The sequence below is a fragment of the Ovis canadensis genome, chromosome 11 (genome assembly GCF_042477335.2).
Source record: "Ovis canadensis isolate MfBH-ARS-UI-01 breed Bighorn chromosome 11, ARS-UI_OviCan_v2, whole genome shotgun sequence".
NCBI lineage: Eukaryota > Metazoa > Chordata > Mammalia > Artiodactyla > Bovidae > Ovis > Ovis canadensis.
Window position 1 is genome coordinate 35,154,319 of NC_091255.1, and position 17,340 is coordinate 35,171,658.

General features: G+C 51.8%; 4 protein-coding genes across 12 annotated transcripts in view; 2 read left to right on the plus strand and 2 right to left on the minus strand.

Annotated features, from left to right (window-relative positions):
- Positions 1-4,677: 4,677 nt before the first annotated feature.
- On the minus strand, positions 4,678-9,885 carry ZMYND15 (zinc finger MYND-type containing 15). Of its 6 annotated transcripts, XM_069603276.1 has the most exons (13): positions 9,181-9,866; positions 8,567-8,801; positions 8,321-8,476; positions 7,906-8,066; positions 7,241-7,393; positions 6,840-6,920; positions 6,587-6,703; positions 6,379-6,467; positions 6,193-6,291; positions 5,861-6,014; positions 5,720-5,778; positions 5,330-5,490; positions 4,678-4,974 (listed from the first exon to the last, which is right to left on the minus strand). In XM_069603276.1, the coding sequence occupies exons 1-13, from the start codon at positions 9,764-9,766 to the stop codon at positions 4,803-4,805; spliced, it is 2,223 nt and encodes a 740-aa protein (XP_069459377.1). In that variant the 5' UTR covers positions 9,767-9,866; the 3' UTR covers positions 4,678-4,802. The 6 variants fall into 6 exon arrangements, 5 of the variants coding, with proteins under 5 accessions (XP_069459377.1, XP_069459380.1, XP_069459378.1 ...); XR_011259829.1 differs by having other exon boundaries at positions 5,330-5,628; positions 6,193-6,467; XM_069603279.1 differs by having other exon boundaries at positions 6,193-6,467; positions 9,181-9,885.
- Positions 5,076-14,328, plus strand: CXCL16 (C-X-C motif chemokine ligand 16). Of its 3 annotated transcripts, XM_069603283.1 has the most exons (8): positions 5,781-6,074; positions 6,228-6,396; positions 8,312-9,818; positions 10,837-10,999; positions 11,337-11,475; positions 11,791-11,873; positions 13,201-13,620; positions 14,052-14,328. In XM_069603283.1, the coding sequence occupies exons 3-8, from the start codon at positions 9,765-9,767 to the stop codon at positions 14,111-14,113; spliced, it is 921 nt and encodes a 306-aa protein (XP_069459384.1). In that variant the 5' UTR covers positions 5,781-6,074; positions 6,228-6,396; positions 8,312-9,764; the 3' UTR covers positions 14,114-14,328. The 3 variants fall into 3 exon arrangements, with proteins under 3 accessions (XP_069459385.1, XP_069459384.1, XP_069459386.1); XM_069603284.1 differs by lacking the exons at positions 6,228-6,396; positions 8,312-9,818 and adding an exon at positions 5,076-5,119 and having other exon boundaries at positions 5,954-6,074; XM_069603285.1 differs by lacking the exons at positions 5,781-6,074; positions 8,312-9,818 and having other exon boundaries at positions 6,177-6,396.
- On the minus strand, positions 14,108-16,555 carry MED11 (mediator complex subunit 11). 2 transcript variants are annotated; one of them, XM_069603287.1, is made up of 3 exons: positions 16,345-16,555; positions 16,052-16,182; positions 14,108-15,210 (listed from the first exon to the last, which is right to left on the minus strand). In XM_069603287.1, the coding sequence occupies exons 1-3, from the start codon at positions 16,427-16,429 to the stop codon at positions 15,073-15,075; spliced, it is 354 nt and encodes a 117-aa protein (XP_069459388.1). In that variant the 5' UTR covers positions 16,430-16,555; the 3' UTR covers positions 14,108-15,072. The 2 variants fall into 2 exon arrangements, with proteins under 2 accessions (XP_069459388.1, XP_069459387.1); XM_069603286.1 differs by having other exon boundaries at positions 16,052-16,207; positions 16,292-16,501.
- PELP1 (proline, glutamate and leucine rich protein 1) overlaps positions 16,536-17,340 on the plus strand; it is a 48,324-nt gene continuing 47,519 nt past the window's right edge. Inside the window, exon 1 of the mRNA XM_069603273.1 lies at positions 16,536-16,869. Coding sequence (XP_069459374.1) covers positions 16,540-16,869 — 330 coding nt within the window. The 5' untranslated portion in view covers positions 16,536-16,539. The remainder of the gene's footprint in view (positions 16,870-17,340) is intronic.

Sequence of the window (17,340 nt, forward strand, 5' to 3'; positions counted from 1 at the left end):
CTCCAGGGTAGAGATGGGGGCAGGAAGTGGAGTGAAATTGCCTTTGAAGGTTCGCAGGGACCACATTAAAAGAGCATTTTTATCTAGCTCTAACTGCCAGTTTTCAGGAACTAAAGAATACAGATGCACAGATTAAAAAAAATAAAATAAAACCTCCCAGAAGAAGTAATCAGCCCGATCCAGAATGAGGAACATTCTACAGGACAAATGATTTAGTTACTCATTTAGTTACTCATTGACTCAGCGTGAACGTAAAAAAAGGGAAGGAGGCTTGTTATAGGAAATAAAACAAAACACCCAAGCTTAAGAGACATAACAACCAAAAGCCACCTGTAGATATTCTTTATTTCTTTGTTTTAAAATTTTAATTTATTTATCTATGGATGTGGTGGATCTTCATTGCAGAGCTCGGGCTTCTCATTGTGGTGGCTTCTCTTGCTGGGCTACAGGACACTAGAGTATGGGCTTCCGTAGTTGCAGTACATGGGCTAAATAGTTGAGGTTCCCAGGCTCCAGAGCACAGGCTCAATAGTTGCGGTGTGAGGAGCAACAGATTTGTTATGTGGGGGTCTTCCATGGTATGTGGGGTCTTCCTGGACCAGGGATCAAATCCATGCCTCCTGCATCGGCAGGCGGATTCTTTACTGCTGAGCCACCCTTATTTATTTCTTGACTGTAACAAACCAACTGTAAAAGGCAGGTTGGAGACAACTGAAGAAACGTGAACATGAACTGGGTACTATGATAAGATACTAAAGAATAATCATTAATTTTATTGGGTATGATAATGGCATGGTGGTTACACTTTTTTTAAAAGGCCTTATTTGTTGTAGATGCATGTGAGACAACTGATGTCTGCGGGTGTGTTTTACAACACTCTGGGAAAAAGCTGGGTGTGTGTGATATTTTGATATAAACAATATATATTTGGGGGACCTCCTTGGTGGTCCAGTGGTAAAGGATCCACCTTCCAATGCAGGGGACTCAAATTCTATCCCTGGTTGGGAAACTACAATCCCACAAGCCTCTGGACAACTAAACCCGCTTGCGTTAACTATTGAGCCTGAATTTCCCAACAAAGACCCATCACAGCCAAAAAGAAAGAAATACTTTTTGGCCTTTGTCCCATATTCCTAGCTCAAAATTGTATGAAACCCTTGAAATTTTCCTAAGTGATTGAGAGGAATGTCTTCTGTTATTCATTATAAACCCCTTTCGACTATACCTGAGTTTATGCTAATGAGGTGACTCAATGGTTCCCTGGTTATTCCTCAGGAATAACCTCCTGTGTGTCTGGATGGCATAGAGCCATCTGTGATTGTTTAACAGGGACTTGTGGGTCCTATATCGACCCAAACATACTCTTCTGCACTGCTGCATTTACAGCCAATGATGTTGCCCCTAAATTAGTCACTCTCACAATCCATTTTAGTAAAGGTCCTTCAGGAAGCTGATGATACCAGTCTGAAAAATGAAGCAGCTAACTCCTTCACAACTATATTCCTGCTTTCAGGAGTTTCTTGGTTTTTGCCCTCCTTACCCATGCTAACTTCCCAGGTGGCTCAGTGGCAAAGAATCTGCTTGCCAATGCAAGAGATTTGGGGTTTGATCCCTAGGTTGGGAAGATCTCCTGGAGGAGGAAGTGGCAACCCACTCCCAATATTCTTGCCTGGAAAACCCCATGGACAGAGGAACCTGACAGAAAACTACAGTCCATGTGGTTGCAAAGAGTCAGCATGCATGAGCATGCACGCTAATTACCTTCTTGGTGACCAGGAGACTTAGAGGTACTTTCTGTTGTCCCAGCCTAATTTTTTACTTAGTGAATAACTTTGAGGCTAGCGGCCAAAATTCAGGCCGACCCAAATCTGAACTTAGTCTAGCATCAAAATCCAAACCAGAACTCATGTTTAAGTTTCATTATAGCTATTGCAAATAATCACCAAGGGATGCGTACTTCACATTTTTTTTTTCTTATTGGTTTGCACTTCTTTATGCTCTTCCCTGGTGGCTCAAACGGTAAAGAATCCACCTGCAATGCAGGAGACCCGGCTTCGATCCCTGGGTCGGGAAGATACCCTGGAGAAGGAAATGGCAACCGACTATAATGTTCTTGCCTGGAGAATTCCATGGACAGAAGAGCCTGGCAATCCCAATTCATGGGGTCGCAAAGAGCTGGACAGACTATGTGACTAACACACACACATGCCTCTAGTGAAACAACTTCCTGGGGTTGACTCCAACTCTAAATTCTATTTCCATTCGTAACTTTTGTTCACAGAACTCAGAATTAGTAATAATACTAATTATTACTGATTTACTATAAAGGATACAACTCACATAATTGGTTGCTCTGGTATCTAACCTCCATCCTGAAGCTAAACACTCATCCAGAGTCACCTTATTAGAATAAACTCAGGTATGGTTGTAAAGGGCTTATTACGAATAACAAAAGAGGCTCCTCTCAGCTCTATCACTCAGGTCATAGAAGCTCTCCTGCCAAGAACGGAGGATGCAGACCAAATATATATTTCTTATATTATCACGTCATCACAAGGAATAATAATAAAACTGAAAAATGCTGGTGATTATCCAAGCTGGGTGATGGGTACATAGAGATTCATTCTGCCAAGTCTTCCAGGGTTTTTGTGGATTTGGAAACTTAGATAATAAAATATTTAGAAAAAAAGAGGATAATGGAAAGAGAGGTACTTTATAAGCCATACTAAAGAGTCTGATCTTCTAAACATTTTATTTTGAAATAATTTTAGATTTATAGGTAGATTGCAAAGACACTCAGTAGTTCACTCGCTCAGTCGTATCCGACTCTTTACAACCCCATGGACTGCAGCACGCCAGGCTTCCCTGTCCATCACCAACTCCCTACTTTGAGCCTACTCAAACTCATGTCCATTGTGTTAGTGATGCCATCCAATCATCTCATCCTCTATCATCCCCTTCTCCTTCCACCTTCAATCTTTCCCAGTGTCAGGGTCTTTTCCAATGAGTAGGTTTTTTGCATCAGGTGGTCAAACTATTGGAGTTTCAGCTTCAGCAAAGTCCTTCCAATGAATTATTTAGGACGGGTTTCCTTTAGGATTGACTGGTTGGATCTCCTTGCAGTCTAAGCAACTCTTAACAGTCTTCTCCAACACCACAGTTCAAAAGCATCAATTCTTCAGTGTTCAGCTTTCTTTATAGTCCAACTATCATATCCATAACATGACCATGGGAAAAACCATAGCTTTGACTAGATGGACCTTTGTTGGTAAAGTAGTGTCTCTGCTTTTTATATTCTGTCTAGGTTGGTCATAGCTTTTCTTCCAAGAAACAAGCGTCTTTTAATTTCATGGCTGCAGTCACCATCTGCAGTGATTTTGGCAAAGACACTAGAGTGTTCCCAAATACTGCTCATCCATCTTCCTTTAATGTTACTTCTTCTATGACCATGATACTTTTACCATAACTAAGAAGTTAACATTGATGCAATTCCACTAGCTAAATAGCAGACTATTCAAATTTCTTGTTTTCCCATTCTTCTTTTTTTCCATTCAAGATCCAATCCAGGATACTATATCCTATTTAATTGTCATGTCTCTTTAGTCTCTTCCAATCTGTCGATCTCTCTTGGTCTTTCTTTGCTTTTTATGACTTATACTTTTGAAAATAGTGGTCACGTGTTTTATAGACTGTCCCAGGAATTTTTTTTTTTCCTGATGTGTTCTTGTGATTAGTCTAAAGTTATGGATTTGGGGAAAAATACTACAGAGGGGATGGGAGTGTGGCCTTGTCATTGCATCAGGTCAGGGAGCATGATGTCAGCATGACTTCTTATTTCTCATAAATATGAGTTGATTCAGGTGGTGTCTGCCAGGTTTCTCCACTATTTTTTCCTTTTTTATACTTTGTGACAAGCATCTTTAGGCACAGCTTATGCTTATGGGGATTTTAAAATCAGAAGAAAGTCACTGAAGGGATTTAAGCAGAGAATAATGTTTTGAATGTCTGTTTTGGAAGGAATAGGCGATACGGGGGGCATTTGCAGTGGGACTGGACATAAACTGCTGGAGGCTGAGTGACCAGCAGTCTCATTCAGTTGGTTCTTACGGGACATGAAAGATGAGAGAAGGTGGAGTCAAGGATGGCCATGAGGTTTCTAAGCGGGACAGGTGGGTGGCCTGGGGCTTTCACTGACTCTAAACCAAGGCTGTGCAGCCCCTAGGAAGCTGTATGCCTCCCCTGCCCCCGCACCCCCTCCCTTCCCCCCTTCCACAGAGAAGTCACTTTCCGTTTCTTGGTCTTATCTTGACTTGGATCCGGTCCCTGAATGTTCCTGGGGCCGGAAAGTGTCTTATCAACACTTCTTCTTATTAGGAGTTTGGGGCCGGGAAGATCCCCTGCAGGAGGAAGTGACAACCCACTCCAGTATCTTTGCCTGGAGAATTCCATGGACAGAGGAGCCTAGCGGGCTACAATCCATGGGGTAGCCAAGAGTCGGACAAGACTGAAGCGATTTAGCACGCACGCACGGGATTACCCAGGAAGGTTAGAATCCCAAGCAAAGAGAGAGGAGATAGCGGTCGAGGAACTGAAGAAAGCTGGAGGAAAATGTCGTCCTTAAATCCTTTTTCTCCTCTCTCCATTTAAGGACCCAACGATGAGCATTTGACTCAGTGGTTTCAAACAAGTTATTTTATTTAGCTTTTCGTGTTCCGCCAACCGGCCCCGCCCTCGGCCTCCCCTGTTTCGCGTTCCTTTCTGAGGCGTGTAGGGGGAGACGGTAGACTGCTGTCTCTCGGCCCTCACCTGCGCCGGCGGGACCCCCGCCCAGGTTTCTTTTCTCCTCGGCGCCTACGGGCGGGGGCGGGAGGGGCTGTAGGAGTTGGGGCCGGAGTCACCGGCCCGGGCGCCGGGCGGGCCCCGCTTCCGTGCGAAGGCTTGTAGACCAAGTGGAAGATGAAAGCGTTGCAGTACCTGAGGGGGCGTGGCTCCATCAGGGGCGGGGCCAATAGGCTGGGCTATCCCAAGGGGCGGGGCTTATAAATTCTGCGTTCCCGGGGGGTGGGGCTAGGCTTAGGGCTCCGTGGGTGAGCCAGGGTGTAATCAGGGCTATGTTTTGGTGGGTAGACGACCAGGGGTTGGAGAGATTTTGTGAGCTGGTTCTATAGAGGGGTGTGTGGGCGTTGTCGAGACCCTCCAGTGGGGGTCGTGAGGAGTGCGGGCGGAGGAAGCAGAGGGTAGGGCTGGGCCAGAAGGGTCCCAGGACCATAGAGACGAGGGTTGAGGTGGGCTTTTCAGGATGAGCAGCCAGAGAGCACGAAGGCCTTACCAGGGCATGCAATTGTCTGCCGCTCTGAGGCGAAAGGGGGAGCGGAAAGGGTTGGGCTGTGGAGGGCTGGTCCCCCCTCCTGTGGCCACCGCCATGGTCTGGTCGTCCATCACACAGCCATACTCGCTGCTCTCGGTGAAGAACGCCGGCACTCGGAGGGACTGGGGTGGGAGCGGGGCCTCAGACACTCACAGAAAAGCTCCCACCCCCATATACCTCCTGGGGACCCAGAGGACTGGGATGGGGAGACGCATGAGGCAGACACAGGGGCCAGGAGGACCCGTGGGTGCACCCTCTGTCTGTGGAGTAGATGATGGGGAAGAAGACACTTTTAGAAAATGGGGGACCGGGAGGCAGGTTAGAGAAGGTCTCGTTTGCCCCATCCCCCACCTGTAACCGGGGCAGCGAGCTCAGCCAAGTGTCCTTTAGTCCAAAGCCAGAGTTAAATCCTGCGGAGGGAAGGAGAGCAGGGAGAAGCTAGCTTCCATGGCCTCCTCCCACCTTCTCCACCCTCCCACCCCCGGCTCTTACCGATGACCAAGTCAGGCTTGGGCCCCTGGAGCAGGTGGTAGGGCCTTGCAGACACCTTGATCTGCAGGTCTCTGCGGCCCCCCTTCTCCTTAGTCCCAGAGCTGAGCCGTGCTGATATGCCAGAACCAGGGCGGACAGATACTTCAGGGCCATCCTGGAGAGTCAGAAGTGGGAGAGAGGCCAGTGGAAGTGATGGTGCTGGAAGATGTGTCAGGTAAGACAGGGGAGAGAAGGCAGGGGTCAGAACGGCACTGCCCAACCAGGATGATAACAGAGAGACCAGGTCTGGAGATTAGGGTGGGGGACAGGGGGAGGGGGTACTCAACCCTCACCCTCTGCAGAGTAAAGTGCTGCTGGTCACTTTCAGGGGGCAGGCCATCACCCACAAACTGCAGCTCCAGGGCCACGTGGGGGAGCAAGACCAAGAGTTCCTGAAGGGCAGAGAGGACGAATCTGGATCCCACCCTGTGTTCACCTCCATACCCAGATGCCCACCCTTCAGGCCTGGAGGGACTTACCCAAAACACCATGACAAGGTCAAACTCCTTCCCGGCCTCCACCACGTGGATTTTCAGTGACTGTTTGTTCTGGATATTGAGCTCAGGGACTGGGTGATAAGCTAGCCACTTAAGAATGTGGTCTCCTCCTCCCCTCCCTCCTGTCCCCTACCAGCCCCCTGGCCCCTCTGCTCCACGCAGTCCTCCCCCCTGCCTCAGCTCTCCTTACAGGACTGGGGCACCAGGTGGGTGATGACGTAGTACACAGTCAGTGGGTAGGTGAGGAGCACGGCCATGGGGGAGTCCAAGCTGAGGCCCCGCCAAATGTAGTAATCCTGCCACGAGCCTGGGGAGAGTGGGCTACTGGGGACCTGACCTCAGGTCCCCTCCAGTCTAACAGCCTCCTTTCTCAGCCACCCAAGACCTCTGGCCCTGCAGATCATATCCCCACCCCTAGCTCCCTCAGGGCCCCTCTGGCTCACCAAAGAGGCCCCTGGGTGAATCTGGGGGCACTGGAGGCATCAGAGCAGGCCCATCCCCCTGGAGAGGCTGGTAAGGATCTCCTGTGAGGATGAAAGATGATGAGCCTGGTGTCAGAGAGATCCCCACCTGGCTGCTTCCTTCTTCCAAAGGAGCTGTGTTCCCTGAGAGGACCTGGAGCTGCAGCAGGGGGCTGGGAAACTGCCTAGGGATGGGGCTTCTGGAGAGGGTGGGCAGGGGTGACTTTTCCGAGGGCTGGGGAGGGGCAGGCAGTGCCCTGGTGCTGGGGGTGGGAGTGTCTGCTGTGTATGTGGAGGGGTTTTCTAGGATCTGGACAACTTTTTGATCTCCCCTCCTGCTCTCTAGTTTGAGCGACTCATGCCTGGAGAGAGGCCCCACGCACCATGGAGAAGAAGGCTGAGGGAGGGTGTGCTGCCCCTTGGGTGCCTGGGGGCGCCAGGGCCTGGAATCAGCATGCTGAGCTGGGTCCAGTAGCCACGAGTGAGGCCGCGGGAGGCCAGGAAGGCCTCCTTGTTAAAGGTTTCACTGGTCACCTCTGGAGAAGGATGAGGGGAGGGGTTGAGGGCCCAGTGGCCAGGATTCCAGACTTGGGCTCACCTCAGCCTCTCCCCAGGACCCTGGATCTGAGTCTGCTTCTAGTCAGGCAGAGAACTAACATTCCTGAGTGGCTACAGCATAGTCCACAGAAGCCATATAACAATTCCATGGGTTTTAACATTTGCTAATCTGCCTGTTTTACCGGTGAGGAAAAACTCTAAAAAGTAAAGTGATTTGTTTCAGGTTGCCAGCTTGTGAAACTGGGAAGCAAGTATTTGTATCTCTACTCCTGAATCCCCTAAGTTCTCTCAGGGACCTGGGAACTCAGTCCTCAGCTCCAGAGAGGCTATCTTCAGCCCCAGGGGTCTAGCTCCCAGCCCCACACACCCAGTGCTCAGCTGTTACTCCAGGGATCAAGACTCTGAAATAACAGGCACTTAACCTTCAAGCCCAGGACCCTGTTCCAAGGACCTAGTTCTGCTTCCCCCATCCATCTTGACCTTATGGTACCTGCGGTGTAGGTAAAAGGCAGGGTTGCCAGTTCTCCAGCCCGCTCCATGAAGGCTGCAAGCCTTGGGCACCAAAATCGGTGGCTTACGTCATCAGGGCATCGCTTCCAGTCCGCACGGAGACAAGCCTCTCCACAGTACAAGACAGCACCGCACTGAGGGCTGGGGTTATAGGAGGTGGTGGGGTATCCAGTGTTAGTGTATGTAGGTCCCCTGTCTGCTGTCCATCTGTTCTGCAGCTGCCCATATGTCACTCAGTCTATGTGTACTCTCTTTGCCTATAACGGCATGGTATTTTTCCATCTTCTTGTTTCTCTGGTCCTCATTCTGTCTGTCCACAGTGTCCCCCACTAGCCTGCTTCCTCTCTGTTTGCCAGACTTTCCTCCCCCTCACTCTGTCTTTGCAGGTTGCTCACCAGGGTGTCAGTTTCACTTCAAAGCTGTGCCTGTGACAAACATGGCAGGTTCGAGCCCGAAGGGAGGCAAAGGTGAAGCCTGGCCGGGGACCCCATGTCCGCATCGGGGTCTTGGATAACTTCACTCCCAGCCTTGGGACCAGACTCTCCAGCTCCCTGAATGAGGGTGGAGACAGCATCAGGTTGGGGGTGGAGCTCAGAAGCCCAGGCCCCCAGGCTTCTCCACCCTCTACCAGCTTTCTGTACCAATGCAGCTGGGCATCTCCCACAGTAAGCTGTCGGGGCTTTCGGGGGTCTCCGGAGCCCATGGGGCAGACCATGCTGTGGCAGAGGAGAGCATAGGCTCGAGGAGCCAGGTTCTCAGCCCCTGAGCCCCTGCTGGTGCTCCCCTGTGCTCCTTCCATCAGCAGGTCAATGCCCAGGATGATGCCATGCTCATCCGTCACCAGTAGGAGACAGGAAAGGTGCAAGGGGGCAGCATCTGCAGAAGACAGGAAAAGTCGGGGGTAGAGGGGGAAGATTGTTAGGGGCAGGGTACCAAATCAGATACTCCTGGGGCCAGGAGAGGCGACTAGGTAGAGAGGGCAGGCCTTTTTGGAAGGGGACAGTGGCTCCACAGAACGAGCATTTGCTGCCAGGCAGAAATGTGGGGGTGTGCTGTGGGAACTTCACATTTTTCTTGAGGTGTTAACTCTCGACTTCTGGAATTGTTTTTTTCTTTTACTATTTAAATGCTGGTGAAACTTAAAAAAAAATGTGGATCAATGAAAACACCTTTTCAGGCCAGCTTGGCCTGAGGCCCACCCATGTGTGACTCCTAACTGCGCTCTGAGGGGGCCAGCGGTGTCCCGGGTTCTTACCGCCTCTCCGCCCCATCCTCCTCTCAGGCCCCGGCCCGTCTTCTGCCCTGTCTTCTTTGCCATCCTCGCCACCTCCAGCCTCCTGCTGGGCATCCTCTGGCTCCCCTGGAGGGGTGGCTTCCCGGGGGGGCTCCCTGCTGCCAGGGGCCGGCTCCCCATCCTCGTCCGTTTCTACCTTTTTGGTGCCGGCACCCTCCTCCTTTCCATTCTCTTCTTCTTCCTCCTCCTCCTCCTCCTCCTCTCCTTGCTCCCCTTCCTCCAGGCTGACAAAGCTGACATAGGGACTTAGGTCTCGCAGGTGGAGTGGGGGCTCATCTCCCAGCAGCCGGGCAGCCCCCAGGCCTGGTCCAGGGCCTGGCTCTGCCCCTTGCCCCAGGCTGATGCCCACACTGCGGTTGGGCAAGACGTGGAGCACCCAAAGGGCCGGGTCCTGGGGCAACCTTCTGATCTGAGCCTCCAGCTGCCGCCAGCGACCCTCAAGGCTGGTCCCTACAGCCCCGCGCTCTGCCACGAACTTGTGGAACCAGCCAAAGAGGAGGGCAGCAAAATCAAGGAATTCATCCCGGTATCCAGACACAAACTCCATGTCTTCAGGGGCACAGGGCCTGAGCCAGACTGAGAAGAGGAAGGGATGTATGGTGAGGGAGAGGCACCGGGGACAGTGTGGGTTGGAGGGGTCCCTTAGGGTGGAATCTATGGATGGATGTTGGGAGCTAGAAAGGAGGTTTTAGGGCTGAGGATGCGAGTTCAGGATGAGAATGGGGGCCAGACTTGAAAGTGGGTGATTAGGGTTAAAAGTGAGTAGTCAGGAGGGAGATAATATTTGGGGCTCCAAATCTGAGGCTCAAACCCTCAAACGTAGGGGTTGAATTAAATCGAGGATCGAAGTGGGAGAGGGTTAATCCTATGGGGAAGAGTTCTGGACTCTTCTGTGGGGTGTGGGAAGAGGGCATCAGAGGCAGGGCCTCCCTTCGCCTTGGACGGGGTTAGGGTTGGCGGTGAACCCCAGTACACCTAGCCCCGCCCCGGCCGCTCCACTACTCCGGTACCTGCAGCCGCCACCACTTTTCGAAGGTAAATACCTCGGGGTGCGGTGTGACGTCAGGCTGCCCGAGCCCGTGGCCGGCTGCTCGGGTGGCCACGCCCCAAAGTCTGGTGCGGCGCGGAGGCGCCCGGGTCAGTGTCTGCGCGGGCGGAGCGCGCGGACTGGGGCTGACAGTCGCTTCGCCCACGTGACTGAGCCCGGTCAAAACGTGAAAGCCTCTCTAAGGAGCAGGTCACAGAGACTGAGCTGCGGAGGGCAGGCGGGCGGTGCTGGCATCTCTGGGCCGGACGAATCGGCCCAGGGGGCAGGGCTGCCATCCAGCCGAGCCGTGCACCTCGGGCTTCCTTTCGCTTTCTCTCGCCTTCTTCCGTCATTCCTGGTTATCCCTCGACGAGGCTCTGGGCTGGGTGCGGGGGTGCTGGCGGAGAAACTCCACCTCCCGGAGTTTCCCCGCCGCCCGCAAGCCTGCGATCACGCGGTTGCGACGGTACTGACCCCACTGTCGATTTGAGACGGTGAGGACGCCGGGAGGGACGCGCCGCCCCCCTCGCGACCTGCCTCGGCCGGCCGGGCCCCAGCGCCGACGACCGCCGTGTCCCTCGGAATCACAGGCGAAGCGGGAGAAGGAAGCGAAAGCCATTGAGAAACCGGCTGGTCGTCAGGCTCCGGAGAACGTCGGGGAGTCAGACAGAACGCGGCGGGCCGAGACGATGCTGGGCCGGGCATCCCGGTTACTCTTGGTCCTACTGTTTGTAGCTTGTCTCACTCCTTCAGGTTTGTCAGAGGCCCGGAGCCCCGAATCCGGGGAAGGAAACGGGCGGGAGGCACTAGCGCCGCGGGGTTGAGTTAAGTGAGGAGCCAGGGTCCCCAAGGCAGCTGGGGCAGGGGGAGGGCCAGCTGCTTGGGCTTGGGGATGGGCTGGGGAACACCTGGGTCCAGATGTGATTATGGACATATTTGGGGAGAGTGAAGCGTGGGTCGAGCCGGGGTCGGGGCTCAGATCCTGGGGTCTACGGGAGACACTGTAGCGAGGCTGTGGGTTGAAGTCTTAGTAGCAGCTGCATGAGCCCCTTGAACCGGGGCCTGTGCGAGCCACTTCCATTCCTCTCAGGCAATGGCAACGAAGGCAGCAAGGTTGGGAGGTGTCCCTGCAATCGTACAATCCCTTCCCGTTCCCCTCCAAACGAGAGTGAAATGAGTCATCTCCGAAAATACCTGACAGCATATCAGCGCTGTTTTTCCTACATCAGGTAATCTCACCACCCACCCCTGGGAGGGCTGCGCGGCGCCCCTCGCCCCCAGCCCTTCAGGATCCTCTGGTCAAACTCGATCTCCTTCTGGGAGGACGTCTAGCCCCTGCCCCATTCCTCCCGGTCACGTTCGCCCTAATTCGTTGCACCTTCAGTTTCCCTTTTCCCCTGTCCCACCTACCTGGAATTTCCCAGTCCCAGCAGAAACTGCCGAAGCTCGGGAGTGACCTCACTTCCTTGGAACCAGGAGAGAGCTGAGAATAGCGGGGGTGGGACAGAGAGTGGGGACACATCTGAAGCCAGGTCGTTCCTCAGGTTCCAGCTACCCCGCGGAACTGTGTGTGGAGGCAGCACTGACCGCTGGGTTCAGGAACTGATGCGCTGCTTTGACAGCGGAGGTGAGAGCTTCCCCCTCCTCCCTAGGCCCTGTCCCCAGGGCTCCTGTGCGGCCCCCTTACACCCTTCTTTGCCTCAGCCCTTTCTTCTTCAGTACGCTTTGACTTAAGTTCCTCTTTACCATAAACCCTTCACCATCACTTTCATGATTTTTGCCAATACTTCCTATCACTGTGCATTTACTTAATGTTGTTCTTGAAATCAAGGCACTATTTTTATGTTCCGGTATTTTGTGGTGGCGGCTTCCCCAGTGGCTCAGGGGTAAAGAATCTACCTGCCAGTGGAGGAGATAGTGGGTTCTATCCTTGGGTTGGAAGGATCCCCTGGAGAAGATGTCACTCTTGACTGGGAAATCCCATGGACAGAGGAGCCTTATGGGCTATAGTCCATGGAGCTGCAAAAGAGTCAGACATTACTTGATGACTAAACAACAAGAACAATTTTATTATGGAAATTTGAAGACATGTACAAAAGTTGAGAGATTTGTCCAGTGAACATCCATATAACCACCACCTAATTCTATGTTTGATTTTTATATTTGATGTATTTTATATACATCCATAATAAAGCAAATATATTTTATATTTTATAATATCGAGTTTAAGGCATTGTAACTATATTTGCTTTATTGCCCACCCATCTATCTATGCATCCCTCTATCCCTCATTGATCTGCCTAATATCTTTTTTGTACACTTCCAAGTAAGTTGCAGGTTTGACTATACTTTATTCCCAGACATTTCACCATGTATATTATTAAGGAGAGTTCTGTATTTTATTGTTCCTTTGAAGTGAAATTTTAAAACAATGAAATGAATAAATAAGTGTATACAGCTACTTTTGAAAAATTTAATGGCAACTTGTCCTAAGCAGGAACACCTGTGAAGTCACAAATTTGATATGCTGGTTGTATTTTACCCCTAAAATAAATACACAACCATTAAGACACCAGGTGTTCTTCCAGGTCCCAGCACCTATCTGATTTCATCTACTCTTCCTTGCTACTCTGGCCTTTGTTAATAAAATTATCCCTAAGTTACAGCTAAAAGAAATGAACCCCAGAGAGGTTAGGCAACAAGGGGCAAGGTCACAGCTACTTTGTAGCAGAGTCTGGGTTCCAACCTGGGTGTCCTGACTTCCCAGGACATGATTGCCCCAGGGGTTCCATGTTGTAGTTGCTCACTTTCATCTCTCCATATTTTCCCTCTACCCTCCTTTCCTGGCCTTCAGCTGTTCCCTTGGTGTTTTCCTTGACCCACTACCCTGCCCTCTGTCTAGTTCTTCACCTTGTCACCTCGTAGCCCTGATTCCTCACTTCTTGCTTCTTCAGAATGTAGACATGCTCAACCTAGGGTGGTGACCCACCAGGCGGGTGCACCTCTTCACAGCACCCAGCTTCCTGAGCCCACAGAAGCAGCACCTTCAGACACAGCCACCACTTCCCAGATGTACCTGCCATCCACTTTGCAGCATACCCAGCAACCCACTCCTCTGGAAGGAGCACTGTCCTTGGACAGCAAGCTCATCCCCACCCATGAAACTACCACTTACACTTCAGGCCACAGTCTGGGGGCAGAGCCTGAGGCTAGGGAGAACCAGAAGCAGCTGAAAGAAAACATGGGTCCTGCGGCTGGGACATTAGCCATGGTGCCTGTGTTGTCCCTCTTGGCCATCGTTTTCATCCTCACTGGAGTCCTACTCTACGTGGTGTGCAAGCGGAGGAGGAAGCAGCCTCTACAGCATCCCCCAGGTAAACTGGGCTTCTGAACCCCTCCTCCAGGGACCCAGAGCCTCCCTGGCAGGGATTCTGCCAGCAGCAGCTCCCAGGCAGACCCAGAGACAAATACAGGCGATGAGTGAAGAGTCAGCCCGACTACAGAGTGGAGAGGGAGGGACGCCATCATAGGCCCAGGGACCAGCCCTCGAAGTCAGGCAGTGCTTGGAGCAACATCAAGGTGGCAGCTAGAGCAGACTAGTGGGAGATGAAGCTGTGGAGGAAGGTGGGAGCCCTTCATTCAATTCACAGATCTTTACTGTTGAGCACCTGCTGTGTACCTGGTCTACAGCTAATGTTTTGGACTCTGATTCCCCAGTTTAAGCTGTCACCCCTTGCCCCCCTGATACCCTGCCCAACTTCCCTTGATCTCAGAGCGCATCTGTTAATTTCTTTATCTTTTCCAGATCTTGCAGCTTCATTATATATCTGCAGCAGAAGAACCAGTACACAGAATGGAATCTTGTGAGGGCAGATTGTGATTTATTCAGCATCAATTAATATACGAGAACAATCTCTGGCACATGGTAGACACTCTACTTATTGGTCAGTGTTTAATTCACAACTAACCAGCCACGGACCTCCCTTAGACCTTTCCTCTTTTATTTTGGATTTCTCCTATACTGTGATATAAAATTTACTGTTTATGTCTTGTATAAATTCCATATTTTTTAACTACTAAAACTTATTTTTATAATTTTTGGCTCTTCTTTCTGCAGACATGGGTCTTATGCCCTTGCCCCCTAATCATGCCTGGTTCTTGGCTTCAGCTTCTCTGCTGATGGCCACCTAGCATCTTCCCCCTCAACATCTCCTCCCAACCCCCACCAGCCTCCATGTCCCATGACCCGTATATTTTGCTCTTGTCACTTCACACCACACCAGTGTTCCTCCCTAGCTTCTACCCTCTCCTGCTTCACGCCCTGAACCCACAGTAAAGGCCTGGGCTTTTCCACCCTCCCTCCTCAGCAGCTGCCATGCAGCCTGGTTTTACTTCCTCAACCCCTTACATCACCATATATGCCCCAATTAGAGTCTAAGCTCCTTGTTTTAGTGTTATTATTTTTATTAGCAAAACCCTTCGTTCTCATTTTGTCTTTTTCAGTGAACCAAAAATGTGTCTTCCTTGGTCCAAGTCTGCGGAAAGCCTAGGGCAGGGACATGAGGAAGTGGGCTGGGTGTCTAAGTCTCCACCTTCTGTCTGAGCTTGTCCGTACTCAGTGAAGTACATGGCAGGAGCAACCTGCTGGAGGAGCCAGGGCACAGCTGTGCACAGGCTTGGTCTCTTAAGTGTCTTCCTTCCCACCTTCTGCACCCTTGTCCTCATGGCCTCTGACCAGTACGGCAGGTACAGGGTAGCCCACACTCTCCAGATTCGGTTCTGGGGTATATGTGGAGCTCTCCCTCCAAGCTGTTCACCTGCTTGGCCTAGTTCTCCAGCATCTGCTCACAGGTTCGGGCCACCTCACTGAGCTTGAGGCGAGCATAGTCCACTCGCTTCAGGGCCATTTGACAGTCCTTCCTTGAAGAGTAGCTGGAGCCCTCGTGGGGCTGCCCTGTGGCCACCTATAGGACATTCAGATTGATCAGTGAAGCACCCCTTCCCTCACCCATCTCCCCAACAAGTCATCAGGTCTTTTGCCTCATTTCTTCCCTGAGTTTGAATTTGCTATGCCAGATGGTTAGCTGGATTACCTAGAGCACATCAATGAACTTCTATTAAAAACCTCTGTAAAGTGGGGATGACTGTAACTACTTCCTAGAGTTGTTATGGGCTTCCCTGATGGCTCACATGGTAAAGAATCTGCTTGCAATGCAGGAGACCCGGGTTCAATCCCTGGGTCGGGAAGATCCCCTGGAGAATGGAATGGCTACCCATTCCAGTATTCTTGCCTGAGAAATTCCATGGACAGAGGAGCCTGGCGGGCTACAGTCCACAGGGTCACAGAGAGTCGGACACGGCTGAGAGACTAACAGTTTCACTTTTCCGAGTTGTTATAGGATTAGATAATGCAGAATGTCTAGCACACTGTACACGTTTAGTAAATGGTGCTTCCTGTTGTAATAACCTCAGAGCCCTTTCAGTCCTGTTCCTTTTCTCGTGAGGTAGCTGTCTGGAGCGCTGTACACTTGAGGTCAGGTCAAATGTCTACGGGCAAATCCTACAGCTTTCCTATTGTTTAGATGCCCTCTCCCAGGGCTTTCCCACCCACTGGCTCATGTGATGCAACTCAGTGACACAGGAAACCTGTCCTGGAAGGGAAGGATGCTGCCAGGATCGACGGGCTTGCTGGGTAGGGCTGGTTTTGCTTGGCTCCGGGGGTCCAAAGCTGTGCCCCGGACTCTTGAAGAATAAGGCTAAGGCAGAGAGCTGGGGTGGGAGCGTAGCACGTTCCACCACACACACCTGAGTGAGATAGCGAATCTGAGCCGACAGCTCTGCTTCCACGTGCTGCACCGACGCGGTGAAGGCCGCTGCCTGTCGGTCTAAGAGCCTCTCGTTGGTTTTTTCCTTGGACAGTTCCAAGATCACGGTACCTGCCGGAGCGGAGAGCGGGCGGGGCTATCCGAAGACCGCCAGTATAGCCCCGCCCCAGGGCCAGCCCCACCCACCCCTAAACCCAGTTAGGATCCCTTCCAACCCAACTTGGTCCGCGCATGTGCAAGCGGTCGCGCCCCTCTCGTCTTCGTATCCCGAACCTGCATTCTGAAGAATGGCTCCAATTTCTCTTTCGATGTCTTCCAGGGCGCGTAGTCGCTCGTTCGCCAGGCTGTAGGTAGCCATCGTTACCCTCGGGTTTTCTTTTGCGAAATACTACGGAAAAACGCCCGGAAGTAACTGTCGGTTTGCGCCTGCGCAGAGGGCGCACCTTAGCCAACACCACAGTTCCCAGGATGCTCAGCGTGGTCTTTCCCTTCCGGTTTCACCGGGTGAACTACAACTCCCAGGGTCTCGTGCGCATGCCCGCTGCGAGACCCCACCGCGTGACCACCTGTGGTAAGACGGAGTATCGAAAATTTCTCCAGTCTAAGGCCATTCAGACCTGTCCACCTTCACGACACTGTTGTGGTCTGTTTAATTTCTTCTACAAGAATTTCTTGAGCGTCTTCGGGGTGCTGGGTGATGATGGTAGGACCTTTGGGGTATTACAGACTGGACAGCCATGGACCCTCTGTCTGCCTATCCCACTCCGCCACCTATCGGGGCCCTGGGAAAACGACTTGGTGAGTGTGACATTATTCGCCGTAGCGCTTCCCTCTGACCGGGAGCTGCGCTAAAACACGGACTGTCAATATATTCTGAGGCGCTTGCTCCTGTCAGCCGTTTCCCTCTCTGATTGCTTATTATGTGGTTGCCTCTGGGGATACAAAGGTGAGTGAGGTGGACTCACGTGAGAGTGGATAGGTGCTTTATTAGGGATACGCCCAGGGTGTATCTCTAGGAATGGAGAAAGGATTCCAGGAGGAAATGTTGCTTGAACTGAATCTGGGGGTTAACCAGGTGACTGAGAGGTTGGAGTGGAAAAGGGAAGGGCACAGCAAGCGCGTAGTGTTGTGAGGGGCCGACAGATTGGAAGTCCAATAAGTTTGACTGGAGTGAACGCAGTGTGGTTGGTGGCTAGGTGTGACTGGGGAGACCGCAGTGGGGAGCCAGACCAGAAAATGGCTTGCAAGCTAAGGAATTTGAACTTTATT